The following is an 18,402-nucleotide window of genomic DNA, read 5'->3' as shown; positions in this document are numbered from 1 at the left end:
TAGACCTTGCTTTAAATTATGTTTGTAGTTTGAAATTAGTATATTTATGTATGATCATATAATTTAGATGAAATTGTGATGATAATTTTAGTACTAATTGTGTTTAAATGATGAATTAAGGAAAGTATGATGTTTCTATATTTGTAATGGTGTGATTGTGATACTTAATATTTTTATGATTGTGCTTGATGAAGTTGTTATGTGTTTGAAAACTAAATTCAAAGTGTTAGGGTGATTAGTGGTCAAATTCTTAAAGTTTAAGCCTGAAAAGGGAGGGTTTTGATAGGCGAGTTTTAGAGACAGGTGTTGGAATGTGAATCAACTGGTTTAGGACTGTTAGGTGGTCATTTGAGACTTGTTAAAGGTGTTCTCTAAAAGGGGTAGTTCACTCAGGAAGTTTTGTAGTGTTTTTAGTGTAAAAGTGGGGTTTTTAGTAGTGAGATTTTAGGGAAAGAGTTGTATTACGTGGTAGCGCCCTGTGTTGTTGTATGAATGTATGGAGCTTTCTATTAGTGGTTTATCCTGACACTCTCAATAATCCCAACTCAAGTAGAGATGGATGGTTATGTCGTGGAGAGTAGTAGGAGGTCTTAACCTGAGGGTCCTTTCTCCAGTTGGCAAAAGGGCATTTCAAGACTAACATTGTGTGTGGTAGGATGAAACCTATTGGCAAGGGCTCTAGAGACCACCATAAGTGCATGAACCACCATAGTTCGACATTCATACTATATCCTTATGAGTCAAGTTTAATGGTGTGATATTATTTTGGTGTATGTTTATTATGTGTGTAATATAATGTATAATGGAATTTTATTGTAGGTTTAATAATTTTGTAGGTCTTATTTTTGGGTCAGACTCTTAAATAGGACCCCTACTTATTAGTTTTCTTAATTAGGTCCTTAATATTGGAAAATTGAAACAAATAGAGGTCTGTCGTTAATGGACAAACGTCGTTTAAGTGATGTGTATGCGACATGCTAATTGTCTTTTTCTTTTTAAATGATAAGGCATAGTTTATGTTGTAATAACATAATTTGATGTGAAATTTTATAAGTTTTGGATTAAAAACATTAGGGGTGCTTTAAAGAATGAACCTAGCCCGTTTTTGTCTTCAACTTTTGCGAAAAGAATTTAGGCAACAAGGTGCTTGGAGTTAGGGTTCGTTCGTGGGTGAAAATGGATAATCAAAAGTAGATGTCCCATTCCTGTTCTTCATCGACGTGTAATGGGTTGCATAAGCAAAACCCTAATGTGGTTTTCTGTGGTGGTGGAGGAGGATCTAGGATTGATGGTGTCACCCCTTTGCTTCTGTGGAGAGAAATTAGTTCTAAGAACTGCTCAAACTGCTAAGAACAGAAGGAAACAATTTTGGGGTTGTCCTAAGTACAAGGTAGAAGAACGTCCATGGTCTGTTGTTTCTGTTTGTAGTAAGTCTTTTTAATTGGTGTATTTTTTTTAACAAAATCCAAATGAGGAAGGTGGTTTCAATTTCTTCAGATGGTGCTGTGATCATGGTATTGAGGAAAGGTATTCTAATCTGAACTGGTAAGTAAAGGACGGGTGTTTGTCGAACATAGAAGAAATTGGAGGTTGTAAGAAGATGATGAATGATTTGCAAAAATCACTTAAGGTTGTGGAAAATGGATAAAGGTGTTGATAGGGGTGGTATTTTTTATTTGTGTGCTTAATATAATTGTAATTTTAATATGGATGACAAATCCATAATGTAGCAATAATTAGCACTGTATTAGGATACACGTGATGTATGTCGAAATCAAATTTTGTGAATGAATGAATGAACCTTTTGTCTAGACAGCGAATTTATTGGTAAACATGGGACGTGGCCAGTGAATGTATTAGGATTAGAACCATGTTATGGTAAAGTACTAAATAAAGTAATTGCAGTGAATATGGTAAAGTAATAAATAAAGTAATTTCACTGATTATGGTATTGATCAATAAATGTGGTGGACAAAATAAGTAAAACTTGGTTCGTGCAAGACGTCATTTTTCCTTTTAAGAGGTCATTAAGGAAAGGGTATTTTTTTCACTTACAAACACTACAATAGAGTGTTTTCACCTACGCAATAATTCCTTAATTCATAATATTTTCAACAATTTCGAACAACCAATGAAGAGGAAATGTATTTCTAATATGTGATAGTGTATTTCTAATTCATAATATTTTCGAACAATTTCATTGACACTGCTTGCTAATACTACTATGACCAGTGACAGTCCTTTGTCATATAACAATATGTCATTTAATAACAATATGTGATATAACAAAATCTAAAATTTAAGTATTATATAATAACCATTACATAACAACATTGTTTTGTCAAATTCAAAGAGCACATTCAAAGACCATTATTTTCAAACATCACATTGTAACATTCAAACACCACATTGTAACATAATAATCAAGTGTACATGTTCAAAGTAGAAACATTGTTTTGTTAAAATTAAGTATTACATAAAAAACATCCAAAAGTTGTTATAATCATTCCTACAACTGATAACAGTTGAAAAACTGTTATTTTTATACTTAATTTTGACATAAAAAACAACCTTTATGACTTAGAAACTAGCTTGGAATCATGCTTTTGCTTATGTTTTTGAAATAAGAGAGTTGGATGGGTTTTATGCTTGGTTTCCCTTGTTTTTGCAGGTTTTAAGATGAATTGAATGGAAGAAATGAAGTAGCCATAAGTTGGAGTCAGAAAAGGAAGAAAAAGTGCATAAAAGAAGAGCCGCAAGTACCGCTCAGCGGAAATTACCGCTGAGCGGCACTCTGAAGACCCACAGTCACCGCTGAGGGGCAAAACTGCAGCTGAGCGTCAAATAGAAGAATCGCACCTACCGCTGAGCAGAAATTGTCGCTGAGCGGAATTTTAATGGGCCTTGGGCCACTTTTTTGTAATCTTTAAGAGTCTATATAAGGTTTTAGTCGACGTAGGGTTAATATCTTTTGGCAGAACGAAGCAAAATCACACTTTCTTCACCCCTTGGAGGAGGATTTTGGATGCTCAGGCTCCACTCTTCAAATTCTAGGGTTTTATCTTTCATTCTTTCATTATTGTTCATCTAGTTTCACCATGATTATGGTGAACTAAACCTTCATTGTTGTTGGGGAATCAATGTAATCCTTTGAAACTCTTATGTATTGAATTGGTTCTTTAATTCATATGCTTTCTTTCATCAATTGTTGGGTTTCTTCTTATATACTCTATGCATGCTTTGTTTAACTCATTCAATTGCATGATCATTGATCTTATTTGTATGGACACATATAGGTAAATCTATACATGAAGGAATTCTCCCAATAGTAATATTGCCTAGACATAGGAATAGGAGGATTGGTTGCCTTTAAGCTTCTGTGTGAATGTAATGCATGAATAATTGCTAGGGAGACAAGACATTGTGAACTAGTGATTAGGAGTAGGCTTTCTTCACCAAGACATTGGGTTTAAGGTAAATTAGAAAGTGGCATTAACATTAATGAAGAAGATGAATTCTTGAATACATGAGAGTGGATAGGATGAATTGAAAACCCCTAACAACATCATCATCATCATATATTTCAATTATGTTTTGCTTCTTTTGATCCAATTGATCAATACATGTATTCATATTTAATTTTCAGCATTTGCAATTAAACCTACAAGAAATTGTGTTAAAGTCTTATTTAATCAAGAAATCATACAACTGTTTAGGCCGTGAGTTCTTTGGGAAACGATACTTGGTCTTACCATTTATTATTACTTGATACGATTCGGTTACACTTGCCGAGGGTTAACAACAACCTTCTATGTTTGAGTTTCATGGTCATGAGATAGTTCAGAAACTTGTGATGATAAGATGAGTGGTTGTGATGGTGGAGTAGGTTGTTGGGTGGCTTGTTGGTTGCCTTCTTGGGTGGCCTGTTGGGTGCCATGGTGGGTGCCATGGTGGGTGCCTTGTTGGGTTGCTTTGGGGCAATGACTTCTGTTGTGGCCAAGGTCCCTACATAACCCACATCTTTTGCGCAAACCACCTTTTCTGAGTTGAGAATCATCCTTTATGATCTCTTATTATTCCAATCTTCTTTTCTTTTTAGATCTTGCTTGCAATATTTTTCTCCTAGGAGGTATGTAATTGACGTGTATATTTCTTCATAGGTGGACTTCATAAAGCAAGATGGAATGAACTGCTCTCCATCCATATTGAGAAACTTCATTGCGACGAGGGAGTGACAACATAGAATTCCAGTGATGCTACATCTCCTGCATGTGCATGATAACTCGTTTATGTTGACAACAAACTTGCCTCCACTATGGGACATGTGTCGAACTTCAAACAATTTATTAGCTTCCCAACTGTGAACAAAGTACAAAAACAATATTTAGAAACTATCTCTTTAATTCAAAACAATTTAGAAGTAATAAATGGGGTTTACCTAGGAATCCAGTGTTTGGTTAACTATGATTCCTTCTGGAATCTAGTGTGGATCTTAGGACAAATTGATCATGGAAAGGACTGTATGTTACACCTTTTTCTTGCCCATCTTTGCATGATGTAAACCCTGATGTCCTCCAACATGGTAATATTGGTTTATATGAACCAGAACACTGTTGAATGTCTCACTCATGTTGTTCACCAAGGTGTTATATTTAGTTATTGTAGTGAATCTAGACCTTGACCAATATCTACAACATATGATGTAAAATATGGAGTTATCAATAACAACAAATATTAAGAATAAAGAAATACAAAATATGGAGTGAAGTTATGAAGATAAATCTTAGAGGGATGGTTATAAAATGCTTGAATGTGTCTTTATTAACATCTTTAATGTTTTTCATCTTCATCTCCCACATTTATGGGTGTGTGGTTGTGGGTGTGTGGCTGTAGCTTCCCTCCACATTAGACACTTCAGGTTTTTAACAAGATATTTCTTCCTAAAGTTGGCATACAAGTGCCTGACACATAATCTCTGGTCAACTTCAGGAAGTTGTTATTGTATAGCTAGAAGTAGGCCCTGTGATTTTAAAATAATAAAGAATAGTTAACAACACTTATAATGGAATTTTATTGTATTATGATGAACTGTTTTACCACTAGCTTACCCTTGCTTTTGTGTTGTCTGTCTTTGTGTATGTTTTCTCTTTTGCGATGATCACCTAAATGGTGTGAGCTTAGGGAGGACGTCTTTTTAGTTATTTCAGCGTGAGGATGAGAGAGAAGCAACAGGATAAACAGTCTTTGGTTTGTCAAGATAGGAACTCTTGCTCTAGTAGTCTCAATTTCCTTGTAAGTTCTCATTTATGTACGTCTTATTTTAGTAGTTTTATACTATTAAAATGGGATGTTACATTAATAGTATCATAGCAGTTCGTCTTTAGGATGACCTATGGTTGTGGGTTTGTCGTGTCTTTCCTGTGAAGAGTTGAGTCTAGGTGACATGATTTGTCATGTCTTTTTAAGTTTCAATAGTAGAGTTAGTGTATCTAACTAGAAGTTTTGAGAATAGAAAACGTCTTTATAGGAGTAATGATGGTGCACACTCATGACTCGATATCAAATATGATTTTCCTTTCTTATATTCTGAAGGTTGGGAAAGAAAGAGTTGTGAATCTAGTGTTGTTGTCTATAATGATTCTTGTCATGTTCTGACCTTTGTGGTAGTGTTTTATGCTCTATAGTGGTAGAAGAATGCAAATTCAAGTATAACTTGATCTATATATGCTTATTAGAATTGGTTTAAGCCTTTGAGACAAGTTTTATCTCGAAGATAGTGAGATGAGGTTGTTTTGGAGCTTAGAAGTTAGAACATCAAAGTTTTTGGTTTACAAGGTGTGAGGAAAGATGTTGGAGTTTAGAAGCATCGTTTTCGTTTGAAGGTGTTTCAAGAACCAAGAGAGAAGATTAGTTATCACAAGTTTTACAAGAGGACTTTTGGGTAAACATTAGTGTAGCAAGGTTTAGGAAATCAGCGTGTTTGTGGATACTAGTGATGTCAGAAGTCAAAAGAAAGGAAGGTGTTGGTGAGCAATGGAGTAACAATGGTTAAGAAGGCATCATGGTTCGGTATATCAACGATGTTGGGATCTGAAGAAGACAAGTGGTGGAAAGTTTAAGGTTTTAGCTAAGAAAGAAATAAGAAATTCTAAAGTGGACCAAGGGAAATCAATATCTAAAAAGGAAGTAGAAGAAGAAAAGTTTGAGAAGTTGTTGTATAAGACATAGAGAAAATTTAAGCAGAGTTAGTAGAAGGCAGAACTTTCAAGTTGAAAGAACACAAGATTTTTGAAGAAGAATGAAGTATTGTAAGGGTTAAATCGGAAGGAGATGTTTAGGTTTCTCAGCAAGTGGATGATTCAGAGTCAAGTTTAGAAAGATGTTTCAAGATCATTGGTTTGTGCATAAGGAAAGTTTGACCTTGGGCTAGGTAAAAGATGTGGGCACAAAAGGAAGAAGTACATCAGAATGTCAGTTTGGTAGAAAAAGGTAAAGTTAGAGAATTAAGAGCACGGTGAATGAGGATAGAAGAAGAAAATTCTTAGAATAGATGAAAAGGGGTGTTTATAGTATAAGTTTCTAAAATGGTTATTGAGAATGATTAGGGAGTTTGGGTTGGTTGAGATGTTCAGAGATATGAAGCTACATGTCGTGTTAAAGTCATATTTCATCGAGTGTAGTTTTATGGTGAGGTTGAGTGATAGACACAAAACGCACTAATGAGTTTATGATGAGTTAGAAGATGTGTTGAGTTTTAGAGGCAGAGTGTCAATGGCAGATAGAGTAGAGTGAAGAGATTTATTCTTGAAGAAGATTCTAAGTTAAGTTGATAGTGGTGAGTACATGAAGATTTGTAAGTGTTGTGGCATTTGTGGAGCTTATCAAAGGGTTCAGGTTTAGAGTATAATATGATAAGAGAATGGGTTGTCTATAAACCTTTGTTCTAATGCATTTTGGTCTTCAGAAGCGTTTCTTGTTACAAGGAAGGAAAGCGATGGTGGTGCATCAAGTGTAGTTGAGTGAAAAATGGGAGCAAGTGTTATGGGAATCCAGAATGTCTAGTAAACGCAAGTGAAGAAGATATAAGGTTATTCTTTCATAAGTTTGGGCTGTGATCACTAGGGAGGTTTGGTTGTTTTCAAATCATTCTCTGGTGATTTATGGTCTTCAAGAGAAGCTTCGTGTTTCAAGACAGAAGGTCAATGGTTATACATCAGTTCTAGATCAAGTTAGAAAGTGAAGAAAACAAATTGGGAGAATCAAGAGAGGTTAACATGGATATGTGAAGAAGAGAAGATCAAGTTTTGTGGTGTAAGGGTTATTGGAGAGGTTTAAAACAAAGTAATGGTATCAGTTCCTTTTTGGATAATTCATGTGGAGGGTGTGGAGTACATGAGGCAAGTGATGGTTTGGTTAAAGAAGTAATGGTTTGGACTCAGTGTAATCAACAAAAGAACTACAAGTTTGATATATCTCTAAAGATAAACAGAGGACAAATTGGAACCATTTAGTATAAGTCTGGGCAACTAGGAGTGGCCTTTGGGCATTTACATTTTTCAGAGAATAGAAACAATGTGGAGGAAACAAAATGACTAATTTTTCACGAAAGAGAAGAATTCTCATGGTTTTTACAAGATCATAGAAGTTTTGAAGAAGATTCTTCAAAGGTGTTAGTTTTTAGGTTACAATTGATATGAAGAGAGTGTCTTTCTCAGTAAATCGATGAGTAAGGAAGTATGGGAATCAGAGTAGCGCAACGAATGATAGTGGGCATGTTCTTATCAGTAAGTGACGTGTGTGAAGAACTTTCATAATCATGGGTTGGTGGTTTCTGAAGCGTGAGCTTCTTTAACAAGGTACTAATGTTGTTATTTGAGTTGAGTTGGGAGTGTATGTAGTGATCTTCAAGAGTTCTAAGGGAGATTATATATGGAAGATTAGGTAAGAGGCAAAGAAAAAAAAGTTAGAATATGATTTTAAGCTGTAGTGTCAACCTTGAAGTGAGAAATTATAGTGGAAGTTAAATAGAGAAAGTGGGTCATTGGATGAAAGAGTGAACTGAGTTATGGTTTCAAGTGGTAATGTCGATCTTGAGGTACGGAGGTGTTAACAGATGGTGAGAACAAAGAGGAGATTCAAGTTCTTGGTTTGGTATGGATTGAGTAAGAGTTGGCTGAAGAATGGGAAAACTGAGGTATGAGGTAAAGTTTAAAGCGATTTCATTAATATAGTTGAGAAATGGGCAGTTTAGACAATCATAAATTGAGATGTATCATAAGATGGTTAAATACTGATCAAGTAAGTGATTTCAAGTCGAGAAGAAGGCAGAGCTAAGCGTGAGTACAAGCTAATGGGTCAAGAAAGACAAATGGTTCAGATTGGCAAGTTGAAGAAGTGGAGATGGAATGCTCAAATTAGTTTCGTAGTTGCAAAGTATGAGGGTTCTACTTTGGTAATATGATATCATAGTTAGAAACTATGTAGCTCAAGAGTTGAGATCAGTAAAGCAATGTGAAGTCATTGGAATGGTTGAGTTTAAAGGTGAGCAAGAGTGTTAGCAGTTGGTAGTAAATCTAAAGTTGCGAGTGATCAAGTCAATTGTATAGTGTTTCATACAGGAAGTAAGGAGAAGGTAAAGAGATATCGGTTAGGGGTTAATTTGAAGTCAAGACTAGTTGAAGTTTTAGAAAGAGTTTACAAGAGATAATAGAGTATAAATAGGAGTAGTTTACAGTGTGGCAGATACAATTTAGTTTTGTTTTGAGAATAATGGCTAAATATATCTACATTATTGAACACTACAACATTTTATCATAGGGGCAAGGTTTTTCATGTCAGTAAAGTTGTTGGGGAGTAGTATTTGTCAAATAGGTGGTTATGATAGAGAATATAAAGAGAGTAGGTTGTCCCTTCAATCTGATAAGTGAATTTTCGAGGACAAAATTTTTTGTTGTTGGAGAGAAGGTAAAATCCCAGAAAATGGTATTTTAGAAGTGGTGGTAGTTTTAAAATAGTAAGACTTGGTTATTTTAATATTAAATGGTTTATTAATAAATAGTTTTGTTATATATGAGTTTCATTATTTTAAAACGTATCATCTCTAGAAATCAATTTTCTAGAGTTCTCTACCTTCTCTCTAAGAGTTCTAACTCCTGATTCATCTTTTTACCGATCAGGAGGTGCCTAATCGACCATGTCGGCGAGGTCTACATTCTTATCCGATCAGTTTTTGTAATAGAGCAAGTAAGTTTCAACTCATTTTTGCTTTTCGCTCTTTAATCGAGTCAATGCACAGAAGTTTCCATTGCATGTGTGTCTTGAGCTTTTCTTTGAGCTTCTTGGTAAATCTAAGGTCCTAAGAACTCTTTCCTTTTTCAATTTGATGTTTCGTGTGTTTCTAGATTTTCCTTGTGTTTCGAGCAATCGGTGAGGCGTTCTTAAAGTTGGGTAGTTTCTTGTGAGGTAAGGGAAGCTAGACCTTGTTTTAAATTATGTTTGTGCTTTAAAATTAGTATCTCTATGCATGATCAAATAATTTAGATGAAATTGTGATGATAATTTTAGTATTAATTGTGTTTAAATGATGAATTAAGGATAGTATGATGTTGCTATATTTGTAATTGTGTGATTGTGATACTTCATACTATTATGATTGTGCTTGATGAAGTTGTTTTGGTGTTTTAAAACTGAATTCAAAGTGTTAGGATGATTAGTGGTCAAATTCTTGGAGTTTAAGCCTGAAAATAGTGTGTTTTGATAGGTAAGTTTTAGAGATAGGTGTTGGAATGTGAATCAACTGGTTTAAAACTGTTAGGTGGACATTTGAGACTTGTTAGAGGTGTTCTCTAATTAAAATTTTATATGAAACAAAAGAGGTAGTTCATTCAGGATGTTTTGTAGTGTTTTTAGTGTAAAAGTGGGGTTTTGAGTATTGAGATTTTGAGGAAAGGGTTGTGAACTATTTTAGGGAGTTGATAGTGTATTATTATACCTATTATGACTTGTCTAGACCTTTACATAAGTGAAATATGGTGTCGAAGACATAATAGCATGATATAGTGAGTTCCTTAACACATTTTGGTTCAACATTTAGGTTTAACTAGTGAAGACTTAAAATAGAAAGATTGGGAGTAAACGAGATGTTGGAGTGAGTTGTTTAGTGTATTATGACTTGTCCATGATTTTAGTTTGCAGAGTTTGAGTTAGAAAGTGTAGATTTAAGTTTGGGTACTTTTGGAGTTATCATATGGGTTTAATGCATCTAGTTTGGGTCTGATGATCAAAGAGGTACTTTACGTTAGTTATAAACATGTTTTCATATCAATTCTAGTGTGCAATAAACCCTTTTGATCAAATGGATAAGTCTTAGGTGCATCAAAGTCCATAAACTCAATGTGTTGTCAGCTGATATGGCGTTGAGGGGTAATTTTCTAGCGCTGAGCGCCACCAGTCCAGGGGCGCCAGCGCTGAGTTCCATCTTGTATGTTTCTATTTGGTGTTTTAAGTTATTTCTGGTAACTTGTTAGGTTGTTTATGTTTCTTGGAAGTATGTTCAATGAAATTTTATGTTGGTATGCAATATGAAAGTGAATGATTATGTATATGGTGTATATGAGAATGAAAATGATTGATATGAATATTGTGACGAATAGTTTGTGAGAAGATTGAGTGGTATTGATGGACATGATTCTCGTGGAGAGGATACATGGTGGTGCCATGTGTTGTTGTTGTTGTATGAAGCTTTGTATTGGTGGTTTATCCTAACACTCTCAATAACCCCAACTCAAGTAGAGATGGATGGTTATGTCGTGGAGAGTAGCAAGATGTCTTAGCCTGAGGGACCTTTCTCTAGTTGGCAAAAAGCGTTTGAGGACTAACCTTGTATGTGATAGGGTGAAACTCATTGGCAAGGGCTTTATCGATTAGTATAGGCCACCACAAGTGCGTGAACCACCACAGTTCGACATTCATACTATATCCGAATGAGTCAAGTCTAATGTTGTGATATGATTATGATATATGTTTATTATGTGTGTAATATAATGTATAATGGAATTTTATTGTATTATGATGAATTGTTTTATCACTAGCTTACCCTTGTTTTTGTGTTGTTTGTCTTTGTGTATGTTTTCTTTTTTGCAATGATCACCTAAATGGTATGAGCTTAGAGATGATGTCTTTTCAGTCGTTTCAGCATGAGGATGAAAGAGAAGCAATAGGATAGACCGTCTTTGATTCGTCAATATATGAATTCTTGTTCTAGTAATCTCAAATTTCTTGTAAGTTTTCATCTAAGTATATCTCACTTTTTATATTATTAAAATGGAATGTTATATATATATATATATATATATATATATATATATATATATATATATATATATATATAAAATAGATGGGAGGATTGAAATAAATTAGTTTAGAAAAGTTGGATTAAAGGTAAAACTTGATTAAAATAAATGTATTTAAACGAAATAATAATAATTTATAATTAATTTAATACCGGGATTTTTGTGATTGGGAAATGAAACGTAATTCAAAATTTAATTTATCTATACAACATTTAACAAAAGGAAATTGTTATTCATTGGTACAACGTCTATTAAGTAGATAGAAGATGATGATACGCAGAAAATTCAAACAAAAGGAAAGAACAAAGATATGATTTAAAAACCAAAACGTCAAAGTTAAGTCTTATTATGAAGAAAGAATTATCATATAAAGCATTGAAATTAGTCTCTACTTTTGTAGTCCATGAAGTTGCTCATCAAAGCCATAGTCAAAGTCTCACAATGAATAAAAATATCCAGCTTTGCAATTGATCCCTGAAACAAAGTTTAGTTTTATCCAAAGGATGAAATTTTTAATCCTAGAAGGGCAAGCAAAATCATTCAAGTGTTGATGGCTTCAAACGATGGTTTAGCTCCACAGTTCCCCATAGAATTTTGGTCTGTAACATTATTAAAAACATGTTAATTCAGGAATCAACTTCATTTAAACCTTTCAATGTTTATACATCTCAACTTACCAGTTAGAGGAGTTTTGAGAACAAAGAAACATGCAGCAATGACAATGTAACACAGAGTAAGAACCACTCCTTTCATGTAATGGGAAGTTCCATCCTATCAACACAAATCATATTATTAAAAAACTGATGAAATATATTTGTAGTCTTTAAATTTTGACACAATTAAAATTTATGTTTATCTCAAATTTTAATATATTTTAATTTTTAAATTTTAAAAATTAATGATTATCCAACAATATTAATTTTTACATGTTAAATAATATTTTAAATTGATATTTGAGTTAAAATATATCAAATGGTATAAACAATTCAAATATCAATTTAAAATATCATTTAATATAAAAAAGAATTTATGTAGTTGAACTAAAATATTATATTCATTTATTTTTAAAATTTAAGAAATAAAAATGTATCAAAATTTAAAATAAAAGAGAATTTTAACTTCGTTTTAGAGAAAAAAACATATTCATCCCTTAAAAGAAAAAAAAAAAGACAATGATAATAAGATATTGTGTATACCTGTAAAGTGAAGGCTGTAATTATAATTGTAAAAGCAAGACATCCAGTTTCAAGAAGACTGAAGTCTAAATCCATTCTTATACCCATTATCCATGCAACAACCACACTTAATGGAACCTGAAATTCATTAGTCATTACATCATCAAATTTTGGCTACTAATATCATCTTAGCCTCTGTTCCAAGCATGATCATTATTACAGTAATACTTTTTCAGCCTTACCACAAACATAGAAATTTGAGTTGCAGATCCCATAGCCACCCCCAAAGATATGTCCTGCATAATATTATTCACCACATAGTATACCATTCATTAATTTTAAACTAAACTTAAGCTCATGTGTTAGAAATTGACAAACCGTACCAACTTGTTCTTGTAAGCAAATATGATTGACCCAGCATGTTCTGCAGCATTCCCAACAATTGGTAGCAAAATTATGCTAATGAAGCTTACAGAAATTCCCCAAGAATCTGAAGCAGCCTGCAAAACACAAATTATAACCTTTAATCTCATCTATGCTTTGCTCATACCTTAAAAAAGTCATGGTTATCAAAACAATTAGAATTAATTATATATATAATAGATATATATATATACATAGATAGATATAGATACCTCGATTGTTCCTACTACATATTCAGAAAGCAAAGATATGACCAATGTCATACCCACCAACCACGTAAATGCACTCCAAAATCCTATCACTGCCTTCTCTTCATCTTCCTCCTCCTGTGGAACAAACAAACCCTTTACTTAAGCATAGTTCAAAATCCTAAAGAATGGTATAATTTTTCTGATAAAGTCAACTATATACACTGAATTCACAGAGATGATATAGCTATACATAAATTGTGCATACATGGTAAAAGGGAAATTAGAAATAATCACCTCTTGTGCATCAAACAATTTTCTGTGAGTTTTTAACTGGAAGAAGATGTAAGCAAGGTATGCTAGAAGCATAACAACACTGCTTGCTCTGGACAACTGAAGAGTGTTAGTGGCTATGGAATGATGGGCCCCACCTAAGGAGTATCTGAACAGCAATGGCAGCAAATGGCACAGCAGCCCCAGCAACAGAACCAGTGAGTTTACATCAGCCTGTTTCTGTTCATGAATAGTTAAGTATCAAAACAAATTAGGTAAGAACAAAAATTCAGATGAACAATGTAAAGATGGGTTAATTATGAATACTCTGTCATATCTTTGCTCTCTCTTGAGATTGGCTAAACCACCACAGAGGAGTGAGCTTCCAAGGACCAAGAGAAGGTTTGAGAGAATGGAACCAAGCAAGGACAACTTCACAACATTTACTTTGTTCTGATGAAGTGCTAATAATGCTATGATCATCTCAGTTGCATTTCCACAAGTTGCATTCAGAAGCCCTCCAACTGAATTAACATTCACAAAACAAAACCAAATTTCTCATTTAATTTCCTTTATCACGCAATAATATGCAAAGTAGACCTCAGCGCAGAGCTAAATTTCTTCAATTTCTAGTAATAGGAGTTTGAATTATGGTACCTGTTGGACCAGTATAATATGCAATTTGCCTAATAAAAGTCAAGAAAAGAAAAGTTAGAAAGACTTAAGAAACTGCACGGATTCTGTAGAGTTAAAAGTGAAGTGCAAACTTACTCAGTCAGGAAGCTGACACGTTCAGCTAGAGGAGCCAGTCCAAGGAGGCTGAAAGCGAAAATCCAAGGCTACGTGCCAAAAAAGGAAATTAGATTTTATCATGAATAATGCGGATTTAATTATATGGTGTGGTATGTTGAACCAGGGATTTACCACACCAAGAGTGTCCATGTGCTGATTCACAATAAAAATTTATCCGCTACTTGTAAGATAATTGTTTAAAAATTCTCATTGATAAAATTCGCATATATCCGTAAATTACTCACATATATTTAAAAAAATTAATTTTTTTAAATATAATTAAAAATATATAAAAAATATAATATAAATTAAAATTTAATTTAATTTAATAAAATATAAATTAATTTTAATTTTAATTAAATTTAACTCTATAAAATATAAATTAAATTTTAATTTTAATCTTTTATATGTAATAGACATTCTTAAATACGAATAGTATGATCTGCATCCTGACTACTAATTATTTATCCAGTCACATATTTTTACCATGATGAACCCATTTTATAAACTACTTACTTCATAACAGGTAACAGAGCTTAATTTTGTTATAAATTATGTTACGCATGACTTTTAAGTAAAAGGTTAGAGTTAAAAAATTACACATACTTTTAATAATTTTGTATACTATTTAATGATATATATTATAGATTATATATTGTATATTGAACATGTGTCATTTTGTTAATAATAACCAGCATTTTAGTCTTAGAAGTACATTAATAACTGAGAAAATCTATGAAATAATTTTGTAAATTTAACCCCTTTTACCAACATTTTAATATTTACAAATGTATTAATTTTATCATTTTAATTAATTTTTTTCCTTATTTTTTTATTGATATATGTTTTCATTTTTTTTTTTGAATTTCTTTAATTGAAAGACTAATAATATGACTACATTTTACAAATTGAAAAAGTATACATGATAAAACTGGAGTAAAAAATCTGTAAAAAAACAACTTGGTGTAATAAGAGTTACCTAAACACATTACAAATTTAGTTAAATTATAAGATGTATTACCACATGTTCATATATTTATGCAAGATGAGTAAATATAGTTTGCATGAATGAGGACTCACCCTTCCAAAGCCATAAAAGGTTGCAACAACAGCCAAAGGAACTGCTGGAAAAAGCACAGCAAGCTTAGTACCAAGAAACACCGCTTGCAAATTGGTCATCAAATTCCTAAGCATTTCTGAACGACCATTATTACTTGCCACCGCCACAACTACTTCTGACTTCTTTCTCACCATTGCTGTCTTCTCATTGTTGTTCTCCAAATCTTCATCTTCCATGGGTCCTGATGTGGTGCCCTCCGAGTAGGTGCTCATGTGCATAAATTTCAGAGTAAAAAAAAAATTAAGGTTGTTACTTGTTTTCTCTATTGAGAGATGAAGTATGAGTTAGCTTAAATATGTAGGACAAGAAGGTTGTTACTAAATTGAATTGAATGTGTTGTGGAGTACGATGATTCAGTTGTGTTGTAGGGGGAAAATGTTTTGTTTCATTGTATACACATAACCAAGGTGCCATGGTGTCTTTCCAATGTCTGTAGCCATGAAGTGCAATGAAGCTTCTCGGAATTTTCGCCACGTATAGATCATCAGTGTGTTCACTATTGCTTTGTTAAACCACAAAACGTTGAAGACAGTTTTAGAAAAATTGGTCCAGTCACTCGTATTTAATGGTTAGAGACTAATTGTTTTTTAAATTTGAAAGACTAGAGTAAACTTTTATTTTTTTTTCTTTAAATTTAAAAGGTTAAAGCTAGTTTTATCTAAAGTTTAAAGGATTAATCAATATATTTAATCCTTACATTAAAAACCTAATATGTTATAATTTTTTACTTTTCGAAGATAGTATAAGATATAAAGTGGTGAAAAGAAAGAAGAAAATGTATCAAATTATTTACCTTTTGGTGAGGAAAAAGGCATTGTATTTGGTTTTAGCTGATGCAGGAACTATGTATATAGTTATGAAGCACTAACGAAGGAACAATTTTGGTATAGAACATTAATGATGGAACGTGAATCTTCCTATGTTTAGTACACATCCTCTAGTACTTTTGTATAGTTTGTCATTTATATGTTGTTTTATATAGTTTGTCATTTTGCATTGCATTGCTTAACTTGCACTGGACGATGGAAAATTCTTAGTGTTAGAAAAGTTCGTTACTTTTCGTTTTTTATTGGAATCGACTTGTTTTGTCTCGGAATTTATATATATATATGTATATATATATATATATATATATATATATATATATATATATATATATATATATATATATATAAAACATTATCAAAGTAACGATCCTTTTAATATATGAAATTTCTAACATTTTTTTATCTTTACGATGGCAAAACTATGTTTAATTTAATCTTAGAACCGTCGTGGTTTTTTAATTTAATTTTTTTTTTGTTTGAGTTTAAGACACGACGACTTGAAAATGGTTATGGTGTTTAGAAAAAATTAATGACGGTTAAGTGTATCGTTGTGTTTTCCTGACTTTTAATGACGATGTTTTCAACGACAAGGTCATTAGTTAGTGAATAGCAATTTTAACCATTGTTAAAAGACTTATATATGGTAGTGGTATGTATCATGTAAAGAAAACTTTTTAATAGAAAGTTTGTTCTATTTGCTTTGATGATAAAGAAAAAAGTTAAATTTGATTGAGCATGAATATAGATGTGAAGTTCTCCTAAGATTATGTTAATTGTATTATTAATGATTTCGTTAAACAGATTAAAGAGAAACATTAGGTGAATTCTCTAAGTTGATGCATATTAGAATCTAAAAGGTGAATTATTTCTTTAGGAATAAATGATATTAACTTTAATGGGTTTGTATAGAATTAATTAACATATATATTGCTTTTAGTGAAATAGACAATTTGGTAGCTACGAGTGTAAGTATTGTGTCATATAATTAATATGACTCATAATTCTACATAACGTTAGAGATCCTTGAAATTAGGATAAATAAATTTTATTATTACTTTAACAAGTTATATATGTACTGCATGGAAATTATATTCATAATTCAATTTATGTTTAGGTATTTAAAGAGAGAAACATTATCACAGACAATTTGAAGATGTTAGGATAAAATGGAAAAAAAATCTTAAAATTTATTCTTAATATAAAAAAAATAGCGCACACATTTTCAATGTCAATTTTAAAATTTAGGTAAAAAATTTCTAGAATTAACATTAAAATATTATTGGTGAATTTCAACCTTTAAATTTTTAATTTATACTAATATCCACTTGTTAGTTAGTTATGTACATTAAAAAAGGAAACATATATGGTGAGAATAGTCTATCATTGCAATGGACGTGCATATTTGTAATTATGAACATTAGATTACATTAAATGATATAATATCTTCTTAAGTTTACATTAAGAGTGCTTAGTTAAGTTAATACAAGTTGGTGTAAACTCTCCTTGTATTGCGTGTAGATTTTATTTTTTTTGTTACATTTCACATTATTTTATTTCAATTAAAGATAGCAAATTCCATGTCCAAATGGTCGAATAAAGTAGGCTGGTTGTACTCCAAAATATTACTAATTGCACCCCATAATATTAGAACAACAATCAAATATTCTTTATTATTGTTCCACACCATACCACTATGGTTACTGTTGTCGTCCTTTGCCACCATGCATTGGTGTTGTAGAGAAAGAAAAGAGGGATAATGTTGTAGAGAAAAAAGAAGTGAGAAAATAATTATAAAAAAAAAAAGAACATATTTTGAAAAGTTTTTGCGTATTTCATGCTTGCCGGAGAGCTCTTTTGGAAACACATTTCATATAAAAATACCTAAAAAAAATCATTCTAAAATGTGTGTTCCAAAAAGTTTATTCTAAAAATCCTATTATAGAAAGTTTATTTTAAAATGACTTAATACCTATTTTTATTCTTTTTTTTCTGTTTTATTAAAGTAGTCTTCGACTTTTTTTAAAATTCAAAGTGTACTATTTTTTTAATTTTTGTTTCATTGTTATGAATAATCACGTGAGATAAAATGACAGTCATTTTATTATTACCATGTGAACACTATGTTATTAACTATTTAGATACCTTAAAAAAGTTATATTAAATAAAATTTAAAGTTAATGAAACCACTTTAAACACTAAAAAAATCGATGACCACTTAAAATAAATTAACAAAAATCGAAACTAAAATAAGTA

The 18,402-nt window shown here is 32.0% G+C and overlaps 1 protein-coding gene across 1 annotated transcript; it reads right to left on the bottom strand.

The window, feature by feature from the left end:
• Positions 1-11,776: 11,776 nt before the first annotated feature.
• Positions 11,777-15,602, bottom strand: LOC108337581 (vacuolar cation/proton exchanger 3). Its single transcript, XM_017574138.2, has 11 exons — positions 15,283-15,602; positions 14,182-14,249; positions 14,068-14,096; positions 13,738-13,934; positions 13,435-13,650; positions 13,162-13,275; positions 12,910-13,026; positions 12,769-12,822; positions 12,548-12,664; positions 12,029-12,122; positions 11,777-11,950 (listed from the first exon to the last, which is right to left on the bottom strand). The coding sequence occupies exons 1-11, from the start codon at positions 15,538-15,540 to the stop codon at positions 11,892-11,894; spliced, it is 1,323 nt and encodes a 440-aa protein (XP_017429627.1). The 5' UTR covers positions 15,541-15,602; the 3' UTR covers positions 11,777-11,891.
• Between the last annotated feature and the right edge of the window lie 2,800 nt (positions 15,603-18,402).

The sequence above is a fragment of the Vigna angularis genome, chromosome 7, assembly GCF_016808095.1.
Source record: "Vigna angularis cultivar LongXiaoDou No.4 chromosome 7, ASM1680809v1, whole genome shotgun sequence".
NCBI lineage: Eukaryota > Viridiplantae > Streptophyta > Magnoliopsida > Fabales > Fabaceae > Vigna > Vigna angularis.
This window is presented reverse-complemented; position numbering and strand designations above follow the sequence as displayed.

Excerpts from the sequence above, each read along its gene's own strand:
- LOC108337581 (XM_017574138.2), bottom strand. The coding sequence starts at position 15,540 with ATGCACATGAGCACCTACTCGGAGGGCACCACATCAGGACCCATGGAA. Across the intron at positions 14,097-14,181 it reads CGTGTCAGCTTCCTGACTGA|GCAAATTGCATATTATACTG; the intron begins GTAAGTTTGCAC and ends GACTTTTATTAG. Across the intron at positions 13,651-13,737 it reads GAGAGCAAAGATATGACAGA|AAACAGGCTGATGTAAACTC; the intron begins GTATTCATAATT and ends ATTCATGAACAG.